An 18,213-nucleotide genomic window follows, 5' to 3' on the forward strand; every position below is an offset into this window, starting at 1 on the left:
CACACACACACACACACACACACACACACACACACACACACACACACACACACACACACACAGAGAGAGAGAGAGAGAGAGGGGGGCGGCAGACAGTCGAAATGACTTGATCCTGTGTATTTTTGAGTTGAAACAGAAATAATGTCGCATCTCAAACAAACAAGCACATTATGTAACGTTAAGGCAGGAAATGGCGTTTTTTTTTAAATGCAGGAAATGGCGTGCTCCGCCATGGCTGTTCTTCATGACTCCATATCCCTTCTCTTGCAGAGCCGAAGTCACGCCCACGTCCGGTTTAGTCATACGAACCAAGGGATGTAATCCGCAATCCATTTTTCCATAGACATTTCTTCAAATGCTTATAAAATAGGTTTACTTGGTCAAACCAAGCGATTCAGCTATATCTAAAACCACATACAATTTACTGGGACCAAAACTAAATAAAATGGATAAAACAATTCAAGGTTATTTATTTTTGGTCCAAGTGAAATGTAATGGTCTCTCGTGTAGGACTTCGTGACTTTAAATATAGCTTGGTTTGACCAAGTAAAACTATTTTCATACGCATTTTACGAACGGAAAAATGAATAGCTAATGAAATTGGTTCATGCCTAAACCGGAAGTAGACTTGACTTTGGCTCTATGCACGTTGGCTTGACAATGACGTAGACAGGCTCACACTACTGAGTGTGAAAACATAGACGGTCTTATATAACATCAGCTGTGTGCTGAAAAAACACAACGTATCCTTATAGAAATAAAGTATGTGTGTGTGCTGTTTTCTACACAGACAAACGCTCCTCTTAGCACTAGTTTGGTTTGGTGTAACGTTATAACAGGTAATCCACATTCATCCGCTCCTCCATGACTCTCCAGGGCTGAGTTCAGCCCCGACAACACGTAGCAAACAGTGTATTTAAACTGAAACCGCGGTGCTTTGTGTAACACAAGCGTCTGTTGGATCCACCGCGCACAGTGCCGACGGGCACACTTCGCTGAGTGGGTAACACCTCTGACACGCCCACCAAACGAGAGAAAACGTACCTCACAGCCTGTTGTTGGGCACAGTTTCGAAGAAACATGACGTTCAACCCGGACACCACAGCACACCGTGTTCAGAGTGAACACACCCCTGAGCACAGCAGTAGCAGTACCCGGATGTGACTGTCATGGCCGCCGTGTGAGAAGAGACAAGAGGAGAAATGTTCCACAACGCGTTCTGTTTTTAAAGACTATTAACACTGTACGGGACGGGAGGACGCGTCATCTGTCGTTAAGTTACCAGTAAGAAAATAACTTGTTTATCCTCATTCATTCATCTGTGTTGGCCAGGGTGGGAGCTCTATTTAGTTGCCAGATAACTGCTTAATAAACTCCACACACACACACACACACACACACACACACACACACACACACACACACACACACACACACACACACACACACACACCCGTGCGCGCACGCACACACACTAGATTTCCGCCAAGTAGCTCTCATATTTTATAACTATGGAGAGGTAAATAACGTGAGCCATGGCACATTAAAATGTCGCTTTAACGTTCTCCGCGACGCCTACACTGTTTATCTTCAGGCTTTTCCCTCCGCGTTTCCTAAACTTGTGGGACTACGGCGAGCCAGACAGCCAGAAAAAGTACAAATAAATGAAATAACGATTTCAGATCTTTGACTAATAACGGCATATAGGCTGCTATTCGCATCTTTCACATAATGAGCATGTCTGTATATCACCATTAAGTCATTATGGACATGGGGAGTTTTGGAACACTCTGCAACTTTTATTGTTATGTAAAATAAGCTTGACTTGTTAAGTTATAGTTAGATTGTGTGGCTAGTTCAAGTTTCAATACTTTATTGCCATTCAACATCGTTGATAGGAATTGGTTTCGTGAGCTCTCACACAGAACACAACAGGACATGAAGACAATCCCCCTCACATGCGATACACACATTCAAACATAAAATAGGAAGAGAGAAAAAAATGCATAAAGTGCAATAATACATACGGGTAATTTAGGGCACCAATATATTAACCTACCTCTGTAACGTGAGTCCAGGTGTTCTGTGGAGGTTTTACTATAACATTAGGTTATCTGATCACTAGTTTCCTTTGCAGTAATGACAGGTAAATAGGCCTGTTTCCTGTGCATTCTAATTTGATTTGATTTGATTTTGTATAATCCTCATTTTATTCAGAGTATATTAAAAGGGACATATTTGTGATATTTGAATATTTTGCCCTAAATGTCTTGTGAAGACAATGTTAATGAACAGATTTCAAGATTATTTTAATAGCCATACATCATGGGTAATCAGATTACAGTATTAGTCTTTGTGCAGTATGCAGCACAGTATGCAGCACAGCGATCACAGCAGCAGCAAACGATGGAGCAAACAGAAAGACAATCTTCAAATGATAAAGTACAAAGTAAAAGCCCTTTAAAGTTACATTATAGTGGGGTCCATGTAAAATCTCCAGTAAGTCTTTAAGTCATATATAGTGGGTAAGGGGGTGTTGTCCATGGGAGAATATCCGGTGGTGCAGTGGTAAGCGCTGTCGCCTCACAGCTCGAAGGTCCTGGGTTCGATTCCCACCTGGGACGCTGTGGGCGCTGGAGTTGTGACCCCCCCATATCTTCAGTGCCTACTACCCAGGTGGGCTATCTCGTCGAAAGGGCCTTTCTATGTGGAGTTTGCATGTTCTCCCCGTACCCCCCAGGGAGTTCCTCCGTACATAACCCCCCACTAAAAAAACATGCAGAAGATCGTCATCCGACCAGTGACGACAACATCTGAAGTTGGTCCAATGATGGTCCAATGAAGGTCCCCGGGCGCTGGAAAGAAATAGCGACCACTGCTCCTGGCCTGCCCCCTGGAGGAAAGGACAAGCCTGGATGGGTCAAATGCAGAGGACATTTCACCGGCCACACGGCATGAGTGTGTGTAGTGGCCGCATGCATGTGTTGTAGTGTGTTCGTGTGACAATAAAGATGGGCTGCCGTCTGAAATCGTGTTTAATATCCATGTAAAATGAATATCAGACACTTTTAATGGTCATAGATTGAACTAGCTGGTGAAGCGTTTTCTGAAATTCACGTAAAAAACCCCGCGCACATTTACACTGTTTTGTTAACCCCAGACTTTATTTCAAGCATTTAACCAAAAGCCGCATTAGGCATGTTAATTGCCGTTAAGACCTTCAAATGTAATTAACTGATTCTGTGCATCATTTCTGCGGTGGAACTCACATAGGCTACTGTAGGCTATATTAACCCGTATACCAGCAGCAGAGGACGTAACGTTACTTCACCCAAACTAGCAGTCACCGTTACACACACACACACACACACACACACACACACACACACACACACACACACACACACACACACACACACACACACACACACACACACACACACACACACACACAGAGCATTTTGGGGTGAGTTGAGCTGAACTGGCGGGGTGGATTTGATATAGGGATGTGCCGATATGAAAATCTTGGCCGATACCGATAACTGATATTAACATTGCTGTTATGGCCGATAACCAATATTTACTGATGTCGATATGATCTGTATAAAAACAAATTTCTATGATAATCAAATGTACATACTATAAACCACATGTAAACACTGTGACATTTAAAAAGTAATGCATTTCTTTATTAACAAAACATTTGGAAAAGCCCATAAATCATAGATTTACCACATTGTTTCCTCTCAATGTGAACATTTTAGCTGATACCGATAACCGATATTAACATTGTAACATCGGACCGATGCCGATACTGTATGTTAAAAAATTACTAACATCAGCTGATACCGATATGATTGCCGATATATCGTGCATCCCTAATTTGATACGTTCCCATTTCCAGGGGAGCGAGTGAGTCATCAATTAATTAATAAAATAACAAACTAATGTAGGTTATATTGCGATGCCGTTCTTAAATCAGCTCAGCTCGAGTCGCCTGCATCGTCAATTTTGTACCCGACACGAGGTTGCAGTGCGACGCGAAAGTGAAACTCACCAGGGCGCTCACATATGGACCTACAACTGTGTAACTGTGTACACATAAAAGGAATTTGACTCCGGTGTATGTTGCATGTTTGCTAACCGTCCATAGGAGCTAACGTTAACTTTCACATTAGCATGACTGAGCAGTCCGGTGCCTGATAAAGTTTCATGTGGTCGATCCAGCATCCTTGTGGGATATGTCTGTTGGTTAAATAAACAAATAAAGGCTGCACACTGTAGCTGCCATTTGCTTTTGTTTTATTCTTTCCAGGTGTTACGTTTCGAGCTTACGCTCTTCTTCAGACAAGAAGAGCGTAAGCTCGAAACGTAACACCTGGAAAGAATAAAACAAAAGCAAACGGGAGCTACAGTGTGCGGCCTTTATTTCACTGCGTTTTCTATTAGGTCCAGCACCTGCCTTTTAAACTGGTTGGGATGTGCGTATCTTTTTTCACTGTTGTATGTCTGTTGGTTGCCATATCATTTACACAGACTCAGGATATTCGCTGTACTCCTTTTATTTTTAGTACTTGTATTACTTATTACTTTTTTATCAAGGATTGATACTAGTCTGGTGTCTTACTCTCGGCAGTAAGTTTCAAGTTTATTTGGATCCCCATTGCAGCAGCTATTCTTCCTGAGGTCCACAAAACAGACTTTACGTAGTAGGGCTGTCCCAAACAATTATCTCCTTCTCCATTCATCTAACGACAATTCTTTCAATTAGTCGATTAATCTAACGATTATTTTGTCTTTTATTTTTTAATATAGTAATAGCCTATAGGCTACTACTGCCATCCAAAGCTGAACAAAGAATGCCAGCAGCACGGGGAGCGTCGTCACTTGCATGGAGCGCATGTTACAGCAAACTTCATTCAAAAATCTCTGAGTTTAATGTTGCCTTCATTGTCGGCAACGATAGGCCTACAGCCTGATGGAACAATAAAGGGCTAATTACGAATCGTTAGGAGAGACTGTTCAATTCGGCATATAACAATAAGCCGCACCTATTTCCATAAAATATCCACCTTTAGCCTGCTGGACCACCTGTCAATCATTCCCTGCCTGTTGAGCGAGGAGCCAAGGTCTGTCTGTCCATGGTCTGGATTTCCCCCTGCCTGCGCTGTGTCAGTAGCCTGGTAGACCAGCCGCTCACGTGAACTCACATTTCAGTTGGTTCTACCAGACCTTCTGGCCTCAAGCCCTGGGAGGGCTTCTGCAGAAACTACAAAGCGTACGAGCCAATCAGCGACCCGCCTCATAGTTGTCATCGTAACCGGCCAATCAGGAATTGCTGCTGGGAAAGCAATAATGGCTGCCTCCTTGCCTGTTCGCCTCGAGGAGTAACGTCAACGTTCATCGAGTTTAAACCGTCATAAAGTGCAGTTATTGCAGAAATAGACTCAATTAAACAAGTACAGGAGTATGCAACAGCAGAGTTTCTCTGCGGAAAATATGTTTTTGACGTTCTCCCGAGTGGATTTGGGTTTGACTGAATCCAACGCTGATTGGCTGAACAAGTTGTCTGCTCATTTTTCATTGGTCCCCTGACAATGAATAGCCTCATGAAACTTTCTTGTATTTGGTCCGAAAGTCCGAACTATCCCAACAATGCTTTCACACTGCAAACGAACTGAACCATGATGCAGTTTGATCCGGACCAAGACCACCTCTTTTCCTCATACCAAGGTCTGGCCGTTTGGTCCACACCGTGGTCCGGGGGAGGTTTCACACCTGTCATTTTGGTTCGGATCAAACTGAAAAGTCAGAAAGTCCAGACAAAACGAGGTAGGTGTGAAAGCGCCTTTGGGGATGAAAGGAGCTGTCCATCAGCACCACACAGACATCAGAATAAAAGTGAGGGGCTGTCTGCAATAGGCTAATTAACGAATAATTGATTACAAATTAAATAACGCTATCATTTAACAATGGAGAAATGCATTCTCATACATAATGATAATAATAAAAAAAAAATCATGAAAATCATAATGTTTTGCAAATGATTTGGCCGCCCACTTGCATAAGCTTTCTTTGCAGCCCGCCGGTGAGATGGGTTGGGAATGGCTGAACTAGAGTATACAGACAAGACAAGCTCCTGACAGGTCAATTATAGAAAATTGTATATATATATATATATATATATATATATATATATATATATATATCAGTGTTTCCCCTAGAAAAATGTTCAGGCCTGGAGGGATTTCAAAACGTACTCGCCCTCGCTGGCGACGCTAAACTTTTAGCTAACCTGTTTACATCTATGTTGGCAATGGCATCCCAAGTATCATCATACTATTATGGGATTCGAACAGTTGTATTATGGGATGTGCGTTTCCCAGGCAACGACACACGTTGACAGTAGGATGCAGCAGTATAGCGTTTGAAGGTATACCGCGGTTTGAAAAAGTCACGGTATCAAAACCACTAAGATTTGCCATCATACCTTCCCCACGGTATCAGCTGTTTCCCCAAAACAAAGTGCCCAGGTCGCTTGCAGAGTGCAGCTTACGTGGCCCCTCCAACCCTGTGTGTGATCATGGCTGAAGCAGGAGAACGCAAGGACCCCCCTAAACTGTCCCCCATTTAAAAAGACGGCGTTGTCTCTATGGGAATATTTCGGCTATTGTAAAAATACAGATGGTCCGCACATAAAGGTCCGCAATACCGCGATACCGTGAAACTGGCCATAAAGGCCATAAAGGTTTATTGAAATTTTTGGGACAAAAATAAATAAATCTTGCATTTTTTTCTGGCCTGGCGGGCCCACCAGGCCAACAGCGCCCCCGCCAGGCCAGAAAAAAATGCAAGATTTATTTATTTTTGTCCCAAAAAATTCAATAAACCTTGTAGAATGGTAGGGGAAACACTGTTAATATATATATATATATATATATATATATATATTAGGGGTGTCACGGTACATGTATTCGTCCCGTGAATTTACGGTACGACCCTCACGGTACCTCGTTTCACGGTACATGAAACGACACGACGAATACGTCAAATCCAGAAGCACCTAAACGCTGTTTGAACGGCATTGAATTGAATTGAATTAAACGCCACAGAAGAAGACACACCAAAACAACACAAGGGCCATAGAAATCCGCGTTCACAGAATGGGACGTTTTGTGGCGATAAGCTGTTTTGCAAATTCTGTCAACATCAAGCCAACGAGGTAAGCTTGCCAATGTAACGTTACGTAGCCGCGACAAAGTCCTTTATAGTTGCGCGTTGCGGCTAAACGTTACATAACACTGACAAGGCTGTTAACTTGTAAACAAGCAACATACATCGCGTGGGATGAGTGATGCGGTCAAGCAGACATCTGCGGATGCAGACAGGCAAGCTGCGGTGAGGAAGAGGCGATGACTCCTTGTCATGTTCCAATAATCCATTAGATGACCGAACGTAATCATATTATGCTAAACAAAACTCACATCCAATAACGTTAAGGCGCTGACAGGGTTCTTTCCCGTACTTACTGGGAAAGTGAAACCCACCCCGTTGTCTGTCAGACAGTGGGGGTATCTTTCAACAGGGGTAAAGAAGTTTTTCTTCTTCTGCCGTTTTATTCTTCTTCTGAACATGTAGGTATTTTGACGTTGACTAAAGAAACACTGCCGCCTAGTGGCCGCTTTCAGATAGGATTCCAAATTAGTGCTTACATCAAACGCAAATGCTACATAAAACAAATACAACAGGGGGAGGGGTTGGTGGGAGTATTAGGCTACTCCACACATGCGCTCTGTTTACAAACTTGTGTACAATAAAGATTTAAAGTGGGGGGAAATGCCTTTGCCCTGTCAAACAGCTGGAATACAGACATCTGAGAGGGAGGCGCACCCCACACTTTGAAAATCACTGCTCTAGAGTAAAACCTTTTTGTGTGGATTGCCTAGATCTTATTAAATAGTGGACATTTATTCATTCCCACATATTAGACACTATTTCTGATGGTAAAAATAGCGTAAAAAGCAGAATTCAGACATATTCAAAGGGAAAAAAACAGAATTTGGGATTTGTTGCTTTTTTTCCCCATTTTCGTACCGTGCCGTATTCGTACCGAACCGTGACCCCAAAACCGAGGTACGTACCGAACCGTGACTTTTGTGTACCGTGACACCCCTAATATATATATATATATATATATATATATATATATATATATATATATATATATATATATATATATATATCCTGACAAATCAATTATAGAATAATATATATAACCTTTTCACTCTTTCTCACAGCAGCTGATCGCCCAGACACCTCCAGAGCTGAGCGATTTACCAGCTAGGGTGCTGGCTCCATGGAGAGGGGGGAGAGAGGCTGTGAAGGTCAGTGTGAAGGTTAAACCTTTTCATCCACATAATGTCAGGGGGTACATGAGGTACAGAGTACCGCAGGGATGACATATTTCTATAGGCCAACCCCAGAAGTCATGCACTTCCTGGTTCCCTCGTCTCAAAGTCAATGGCATTTTTGTAATGGGATTGGGTTAAATGCCTGAAATAAGGTCTGCGGCTAACCAAAGTTTATGAGACGGCGGACTTTGTGTTCAGCAAGATAACCTTTTTGAAGTGTTTCTCTTCGAGGAAAAACAAAGATAAAGATGGGGGGCGGGGGATCGAAAATTAGATTCCCCCCCACTTGCTATTTTTAGTTTTTGTTCCAAGTGAAATGTTTTATGGTCACTCACAATTCAGTAGGTCACAGGTTGGCTTGGTTCCAGCCTTGAAACTCATTATATAAGGATTTTTCGAAATGTCTATGGAGAAAATGAATGGGGAACTCACTTCCGGGGCAAGAGACGTCACGTGACTGTTAAGCTCCATTTGGCTTAAGAAGACTTCCAGCTTCCATGATTGGAAGTTGGAAACCCTCATTAAGGTTTTGCTTGCACCTGTGTTTACCCTGCCTTTTCAACACAAAATGGCAGCTGTGAAAAAAGGCCTATACAGTCTCTCTCCCTCCTCACCAATACACATTTTGTTCTGTTCTTTTGTTTAATGTAGTTACTAGTTTGTGCTGTCTCGTTATTTTCCCCTAGTTTTAGTTCATCCCCTGATGTGTTACTTCCTTGAGCCAGGTTGTAACATATGAGGGAGTCATACACCAAAGTGAAAGTGTGAACTCAAACTACGGGAGAATAACGTAACTATATATATATATATATATATATATATATATATATATATATATATATATATATATATATATATAGACTGTGTGTGTATATATATATATATATATATATCAAACTAAGGGAAAATAACTAACTATACAACACAAACTACAAACCAACAGAACAAAGTTAAGATGTGTGAACTCAAACTAAACTGGGTGTGTATTACTCATTGTATTACTGGACAGACATGTACCGTAAATTCCGGACTATAAGCCGCACCTTTTTTCCCGTTTTTTGGCCTTTTTTGGCCCCTGCGGCTTATATAACGGTGCGGCTTATCTATGGATTTTTTCAAAAAAAAAAAAAAAAAAAAAAATCTCTCTTTTTTAGCACTCTTTCTAACTATAAAGCCACTTCTGTTTTAATTTCCTCTCTTGCCCTCTTTTCACCACACTGTATGACACTGTATGACACTGTGTGCACTGTAAATAACAACACAGGTGGTGTTGTGTTATGTTGTTTTGTTGAAATGTTAATAAATGGGAGCATTACATATGGTAATTAAACATTAAAACACAAAAAAAAAAAAAAAATACCATTAAAACACCCGCGGCTTATAGTCCGGTGCGGCTTATATAAGAAAAAAATAGTCAACTTTGAAGGTGCGGCTTATACACCGGTGCGCCTTATAGTCCGGAATTTACGGTAACTAACTTTGCAGTCTGAGCCATCTTAAATAGCCTATGTGCTGTACCACAGTGCTGCAGTTTATATTTTTCTGTTTCTTTTTTCTATATTTCAGAGAGGCAAAGTAAACATAGACTGATATCACAGGATGTTGTGAAGAGTACATGGATATATAATTTGTAAAGATTTTACAGCATTATAAAAAATATATATGTGTGCTGTATTCTGTTCTTAAAATGTTTTATATTTTTGAAAGATTGTTTTATTTCAAATTGTTTTATTTATTTTGAATATATTTCATGTTAACACGTTGAGTGCCAAGGACGAGATATCTCGGCTTACAGGATCCAACCGTTGAGTGCCAAGGACGAGATATCTCGGCTTACATAAACATTTTTTTTTTTTGACGGTGGGACATCGATCAACCCCTTTTACGTCTCCTATACCAATATTGGAGGAAGAGAATGTGTATAATCTATTTTACCGACCAGCTAAGTGGCGACAGTTCTCTCCAGACAGAGAGAAAGCCGAGCAAAAAACAGCCGCGGGTCCGCGGGAGAAAGCCATTATCAAGGAAATAGCTGGGCGAAAACGCTTTCGATTTCACACACACACACACACACACACACACACACACACACACACACACGCACGCACGCACGCGCGCGCGCGCACACACACACTCGAGTACCTTTGAGCATAAATAAGACCAGAATCGCAAAAGCTTCTTCAAAGCTCTCAGCCGACACCTCAAGAAACGAACAAGCCCGTTTTACAGTAATCCAGACTGCCCGAGAGCAGCCGCGGAGCCAGCAGGAGCCAGCAGCAGCAGCACAGACGGAGGGAGGAGTTTGGAGACACACACACACACACACACACACACACACACACACACACAATACAGTATACAGACTTGCCCAAGGGCACCCATAATCACAGGCACGTGAGGTGGTTCTAAAAATCCATTTATCTCAAAACTCTCTGAAAATCTCTGAAACCATGCTGTACTCAACGGCTAATATCTACATAACTACTAACTCTACAAACTAACTCTTTTAGATAGAGAAAGCACACATTCTATTAGTTCTTTTTAGATGATTGGTGTTCACGAAGTCTTAACAGAAAAGAATCCTCGGCTCTTGTAAAATGAGCCAGAATCCTCAAAAAAAAACCTGGCAGAACCTACCTACAGCATTGAAAAAAGGGCTGGCAGTCAATGTGTTAACTCATTGAGTGCCATGGACGAGTATGTTCGTCATTTCGTTTAGTAACGTAGAGTGCCAAGGACGAGTATGTTCGTCAATTGCGTTTTTTGACGGTGGGACGTGGATCAAAGCCTCAGGCATCTCCTGTACAAATATGGGAGCTATTGAAGGTGTATAACCTATTTTACGGACTCATTAGGTGGCGACAGTGCTCTCCAGATTACAGAAAGGTCCGGAAAACAGCAGGAAAAAGCCGTGATCAAAGAGAAACCGATGCATGCTGCAGCCAGAGCCATATAGATGGCTCTGTCTGCAGCTGACGTTGGCTGCGAACATCAGTCAATCCGCGCCCACAACTGAGATCCTCTGCCTCTGTCTGTCTGTCTGCATATAGTTTCTCCACACGATTACCCGCCAGAAAGGCAGCACCCGACGCCGAAGGGCCAACCTTTCCCTGCAGTCCGGTTTGGCATTTCCGTGTCGCGCTGGGAGCCGCCCGGCGCACAAAAACGAAGCGCTCCGAAAATAGACTGGGTGCGTGAGGCTGTGTGTTAGTGTGGGGAGGAGTTTGCAGCTGAGGGGGGTAGAGGGGGGTGGGGCACGCAGGCACCACACAACTACACCATGTCACTACATCAGAAAATATTAGCTAGAGTCAGTGAATGTGCTTGAAATGCTTCATTTCACAAAAGGCTGAATATCTCAGCTTATAATTTGAAACCTGTCTTTTTGCTCAAAACAGCCTATCTTCTCCGGCTCATAACTAAAGAATGGAAAATGGTATCAATAAACTTTTTTTTGCAGATGATAGAAGAGAGTCTCATCATTCTTTGTGCGTGTTCGGTGTTTACATAGTAATATCACACAATATTCTGTGGGCCTCGAGAAATCACTGAAAACGCTCTGAAACTCTGGCACTGGGAGCGTCCGTTCTCCAAAAGTGGCTGGCACTCAATGAGTTAATAATGTTAAATATTTCTTTAATAAAGTTATTTGTTTAAGAAAGCAGCCTTCTGAGTAGGCTACACCTGCATAGTCATATCGGTGCAAATTCCACTTAGAAAAGGTCTATATTTTCATTCCATCAAAAAAACAACAACAACACCACCATGCCATGCCATATCGGTTATCGGTGACCCCCCCCCCCTCTCTAAAATCGTTATCGGTGACAAAAATCCATATAGATCAGGCTCTAATTTGTACAATGACATAATACAAAGGCTGAGTTTGATCAATGGACTAAATATATATGCTGCAATTGTACACATTTTCCTTTCCACAGATGTGATAAATGCATCCAAACTCACTCAGATCATCATTAACTTGCTTTCTCCATGATTTCCTGCCTTTTACTAATAGAAATACACCTTTGATTTCTTTTCACAGAAATCTACAGTTACAACTATGGAAGAAGAGCTCGCAGCACCCAATGATTCTGCCCAAAATGGCAACATCACAACTGAGGATGAAAAAGAAGATCTAAAATACTTTGTGTTGAAGCATTTCAAAGAGGTGACCGATCAGTCTAATGGGACACTCTTCTGTGATCCTGAAGAATGTCCCATGGAGGGATCTGGCAGTCCCACCGAGAAAGACAAAAAAACATTGAAGAAATCCCCTTGTAAAATCCAACACGGGGCAGTTTTCTCTGGGAAGATTCTGAGCTTTGGCTGCTCAGTGTGTAAAGACGATTCCACATATAGCCCCAATGACCTCCTGAAACATTTTCGATGGGCCCACAAAGGGACCCTTCCTACATACCCTTGTGATCTATGTGGCTTTGTCACAAACGAGTTCCCCACTCTCCAGCACCATCGGATCGGGCACCGGAATACCCTGGTCACATGTGAGATCTGCAATGATGATTTCCAGTACTCCCTGCTTATGCTTACCAGGCACTACATCAATTGTCACAGTATCAACGGACAATTTCACTGTGAAAAATGTGAGTTTACAACTTTGGATGCAGGCACATTTGTCCAGCATATCCATCGCCATAACAAGAGTTGTTTCAAATGTGTGAAGTGTCATCACGTTAGCTTGAACAGAGAAGAATACCAGAGGCACATGAAAGGTCACGCTGGTACGTTCCCCTTCAGTTGCCAGGTGTGTGGATACGGTGCCGCGAGGAGCGAGTACCTTACCAGACACATGGTGAGCGTCCACGGAGAGGAGGCTGACAGAAAGAGTGTATGGAAGGCTATCGAGGACGACGACAGCTCCCCAGCAAACTCATCGACAAGTCTAAAACTTCTGCTGAAGAAAGGCACTTCTGCTGGAGAGTCAAATGATTCGCAGTGGATGTCGAAACGGAACTGTCTTCCTGGGAATTCGCCAAACAAAAATGGCAGGTTAGGAAAATCAGAGAGAGCCCTGGAAGAGCCTGTGGTGAAAAAGGATGGTAAGAATTGGGGCAAAAACTCTCATAACAAAGAGCAATCTGTCTCCCTGGCAGCACCGTCTGTACTGTTAACGTCACCGGAATGTGACAACTCTTCAGGGTTCGATGCGAGTCACGCCAACCCTAACGGATTGACTGTTCTAATGGTCAAAAACAAAATCTCTCTTCCCCCCAACTGTACAACTAAAGTGATGGGCTTCAAGATGGTTGATGGCAAAAAGCATTTAGTCCTCAAAGTCATACCAACAGCAAAACTAGAGTCGTCCACTCAAAATGTTTCTTGGATAGGAGACCTGGGCTCTGCAGTGTCTGATTGTACATCTGACCAAAGTAAAGACTGCGCAGAGAATGTGGACCGCTCTGATGTTAATGGATCTTGCCTGCAGACAGATCCAGATGATATTATGGCAGTAAAAGTCAAGATAGAAGAGGAAGAAACCTCTCTTAGCAGCCTTGATCCCACTTTGCATAAGGATGACGTTGGAGAACAAACCCAATCTTCAAAAGAATTGTCTCCAACTTTTGCAGATCCTCTGGCAAAAGAGTCTAATAATGTGGGTGAGCTAAATCACCCTAATCAATCAACCGATTTAGAGAAACTTAACCTTGATATTAACCCGATCTCTGCGACTTTGAACACTGATCTAACTGCCCCCTTTTCTCCTGGATCATCAAATGATAAGGTCCCTGGCGTATCTTCATTGGCAAAATTGGCTCAAGAAACGTTGCTTCCCAAACCAGTCTGTGTGGATCCACAACAGATTGCAGCAACAGATGAAGTAGCTGATCTGCTCATTGACAAACACAAAGGGGACTCTTCCTTCAACGCCACGGCAAACAACGACCAGTCCTCTCCAAATACTCCAGAAAAGACTGATAGAGTTGTCATGGAGAATAACAACATGGATAAAAATCAGTTGTGTAAAAATATGCAGCCGAATGCAAAAAAGCAAACCAATCAATTTCCTCCACCAGAGCCACCCCCAGCCACCGAAATCTCCACTCAGAATTCACCAAACCAAGAAGTATTTAGTTTTCATAATTATTCCAAAGAAACTTTCAGCATTTCCCTTAACACTACCCAAAATTCTGACAATCTATCTGAAATGTCATCAGATAGGGAAAGTGTTTGTGGTGAAGAATCGTCAGAGTTTAGCTTGACACTGGCAGAATCTCCACAACCATCAGGCGAAAGTGGAAACATTACAGCTGGAGAAGAAGCTAATCAGTGCGCTCCTTTGGAGGATATGGAGAAAGTGTCAGATAGTGATATTGAGGTTGACGTTGTGGCTAGTGTTGAAGATAGTGTTGAAGATCCTCCCAATGAGGAAGAAAATCCAGAGTCAATACTCCAAGACTTCAATATTATCAAAATTGAGGAGGAAAACATTCCTATATCTAAAAAGCAGCCAGAAAGCAAGACTAGTTCGGCTTCCTTGGGCCGTATTGTAGAAGAGCATTCGGATGCAATCATTAACCAGCAGCTTAATAAAGAAAGAATAGGATCTTCAAGTGCAAGCACTGATTCTGTACGGCCAACAAAGACAACTTACCGAATTCTTCAAATGCCAGAGGGTAAGCAACAAATGCTCTTGCAGACTACTGACAATCGATATGCCATGCCAGTGCAGCTCAAGGGCAGTCCAGGTTTCAAACTGATAACCAATTCCTCCAGTCCTCAAATCAATGTATCTTACATGAAGCCAGGATTTGAAAGGGCAAGTAACCCAGCTGGCCTAGCTCTCACTCCTACTAGTGGAAAGATTGGTGTGTCGACGCCGTTGGCAGGGCCGCATGAAAAAGGGGCGACACTTCTATCTTCTATTCAGCCAGGTGTTGGCACCGCCTCCAATCACTACCTTATCAACAGTGCTAGTTTTAAGGGTCCTGTTCTGCTTTCAAGCACACATTGCACTCCTACAGACAAGAGTGTGAGGACACAGCCAACCTGTTACTTGCTGCAGAGATCACTTCCAATTGTTCAGGCCCCCACTAACGCTGGCTTCAAACTGGCAAGTTCACAGGTACCGCTCGGTTCACGCCCAGTTCTGGCCATGCCAGTGAGTTCTGCAGACAAATCCAACACTTTGCAGCCTGGGCGTCAGGCCTACCTGGTTAGGTACATTTCCCCGACCAAATCAGGCAAGACTGTGACTCAATGTAGCCAAACGAGTCAAAATACCGGAAACAAAGTTCTATTCAAAATAGTAACTCCTACCAGCGGACTTCTTACCAGTGGTGCTCCCTCCTCAACCAACCAGCCTTTGTTCCTGGCCACTAGACCTCAGACACAGTGTTTTCTGGTGTCTTCAAACAAAACCAATGCAAACGCCTCCACCGGAGTGAGGAAATGGATCCCTGTACAAAACACTGGTCAGAAACAGGTCAAGGTATCCTGTCTTTTGCCCTCCCAGCCTAATGTCAAAGTTAAACCACAGGAGGGAGAGAAACTGATCTTGGCCCCGAGGCCGATTCGGCCACCGAGCCAAAGGAAAAGGCGCAGGAAAGCCTTGTTTGACGAGCTTCCGGCATCCATGCATAAGGCTAGGAGACTCTCGAGTAAAGCGCAGAGTGAGAAAGAGGCTACTGTACTCTGGCAGCCTGTAGCCAAAGAGTTTGAGAGGAGACTGAGACTTTCCCCTTTCAGCTCTCTCCAGCAGGTCAAGTGCCCTCGTAGATACCAACCCGTAGTGGTGCTCAACCATCCGGACGCTGACATTCCACAAGTGGCCAATATCATGAGGTCAGTTAACAGGTACAGAGGTGCTGTGACTAAGGTGTCCCTTTCTCGAAAAACTGTCCAAGCGCTCTCTGAGCTCCAGGTTCTGGGGAAGTCCTCGGCAGAGGGGCCTTTGTGTCGAGGCAGCGATCCCGGACCTCGAGCAGTTCACAGTTCTGTCCGTGAGCGATTTCTTCTGAAACTAAAATTGAGGAAAAAAAGCAGGAGAAAGTACGAGGTGGTGAAAGCTTTACCGCGTGGTGCAGAGCAGCCCTCTGTGTTTGAGTGCTGGTTTTGTGGTCGGCTCTTCGACAGCCAAGAAGATTGGGTCGGCCACGGCCAGCGACATCTCATGGAGGCGACTAGAGACTGGAATCAACTGTTCTGAAAGCTTTCCACCACCTCTGGACGGACTGGACTGGTACGCACCGTCCTTTTGAGGCAACCTATTCTCACTCCCAACTCGTCAATTACTGCCGTTGTGTCAAAGGCCCGTTGTTGTCATTTCCAGAAGAGAAGGGTGCCCCCCTCTGGTCAGAGAGCAACGATGCGGGTAGAGGGTAGGCACGGGTGGAGTAAGAGGAACGGTAGATGCTCTGGGACAGTCTCTTCCAGCCTTCCCCTGGAGACCCCCAACCCTATCCAAACCCCAACCAAGTGGCTACCAGTGCCTAACCCCCTCCCCCTCCTACCCTCTAACCTCTGCCCGCATCATTGCTCTCTGACCAGAGGGGGGCACCTTTCTCTTCTGGAAGCAGCGACAAGGGCTCTTGACCCACCAACGGCAGTAAATGACAAGTTGGAAGTGAGAATGTGTTGTTTGAGGTCAAACAGATGAATGAGTTAATGTTGGCTATTTTTAAATGACTTTCCATTATGCTTTTATTCTTGCAACAATTTCTATTCCTGTAAATACATATTCTCAAGTAAATCACAGTTTATCTTTTCATATGTACATATTCTGGTAACTTATGTACTGCAAATATGGTTTTTGAAATCATGCATGTACAGGTCCAATTGAACTGTGAAAATGGTGCACACTGTAATTAAGATAGTACTGGTAAGCATAGGAGCAGGAGCATAGTTGTACTAAATGACTCAGGTGATTTCATATTTTCTGATTCAACTAATCTGGTGTTTAAAAAGTTATTCCTTGCCATTTTTTGCTCCCATGTTTAAAAAAATAACAGATCTTAAGGGACGTTTGTATATTGTTTTATCCTTTTTATTATCCTACACAAGATGACCGGACTTTTATTTGTATAGCTTAATTCTGAAGCAGTTAGAGAAGTTTTGTTTTGTGCTTGTGATATATAAATATATATATATATAAAAAGTTATGATCCAATCCGCTCATTTTTGTATGAAGTTAAAGTCAATGGGTAGCCTAGTGTTACACTTGTTCTAGTGCACCGTGGTTTTCTTGTCAGGGCGTTGTAGCATGATGCAATCTTCACAGCTAGAGCTGAGAAGGTTTGGTCTCTTCGTCTGCCAAGTGCTGCGGTGAAACTTGTGCAGAAAAGAAATACTGTTGCATTCACAAGCACATGAACGGCCCTCCAATGTCCAGTGGTTCCCAAATGGTGTTCCGCGGCACATTTGTGTGCCGTTAAATTGAGCTGGCTGGTGCCATCAACTAAAAGGGGACTTAGACAGCTCTAAATTGATCATGAAACATGATCAATGACATTATGTCACTATTCTTACTGATTAAACATCAAAATTACGTGCAAAAGGGCCCAAAATACTTTATAAAAAAATTATGTTCAATCTATGACACTCCCGTGCCGTGCTCAACAGATAAATGGACTATTCCCTTCTCTGCTGCCTGTATATGCGCAGCGCTTGAAGTCATGCCAGACTGGAGTGGAGGCACACACAGACACACATGCATTAGCCAGGGAAGCAAGCATAAACTACTCCAGGTAACATTTATTTATTAAAAGGTTCCCAATTAGCTGGCGCCTAGACACTGTAAGAAAAGTATTTTCTCATGTTAACAAGAACACTTGAATTAATAGGTTTT

General features: G+C 43.1%; 1 protein-coding gene across 1 annotated transcript; it reads left to right on the forward strand.

Moving 5' to 3' along the window:
* The first annotated feature begins 1,160 nt into the window (after positions 1-1,160).
* On the forward strand, positions 1,161-17,445 carry LOC310775632 (zinc finger protein 518A). Its single transcript, XM_083635789.1, has 3 exons — positions 1,161-1,284; positions 8,301-8,384; positions 12,454-17,445. Exon 3 carries the CDS (start codon positions 12,472-12,474, stop codon positions 16,573-16,575), a length of 4,104 nt encoding a protein of 1,367 aa, XP_083491915.1. The 5' UTR covers positions 1,161-1,284; positions 8,301-8,384; positions 12,454-12,471; the 3' UTR covers positions 16,576-17,445.
* Positions 17,446-18,213: the final 768 nt, after the last annotated feature.

This window comes from Poromitra crassiceps (assembly GCF_964638095.1).
Source record: "Poromitra crassiceps genome assembly, chromosome: 4".
NCBI classification, from domain to species: Eukaryota; Metazoa; Chordata; class Actinopteri; order Beryciformes; family Melamphaidae; genus Poromitra; species Poromitra crassiceps.

What these genes read in the sequence shown, in the direction of transcription:
- LOC310775632 (XM_083635789.1), top strand. Translation starts at nt 12,472, where the DNA reads ATGGAAGAAGAGCTCGCAGCACCCAATGATTCTGCCCAAAATGGCAAC.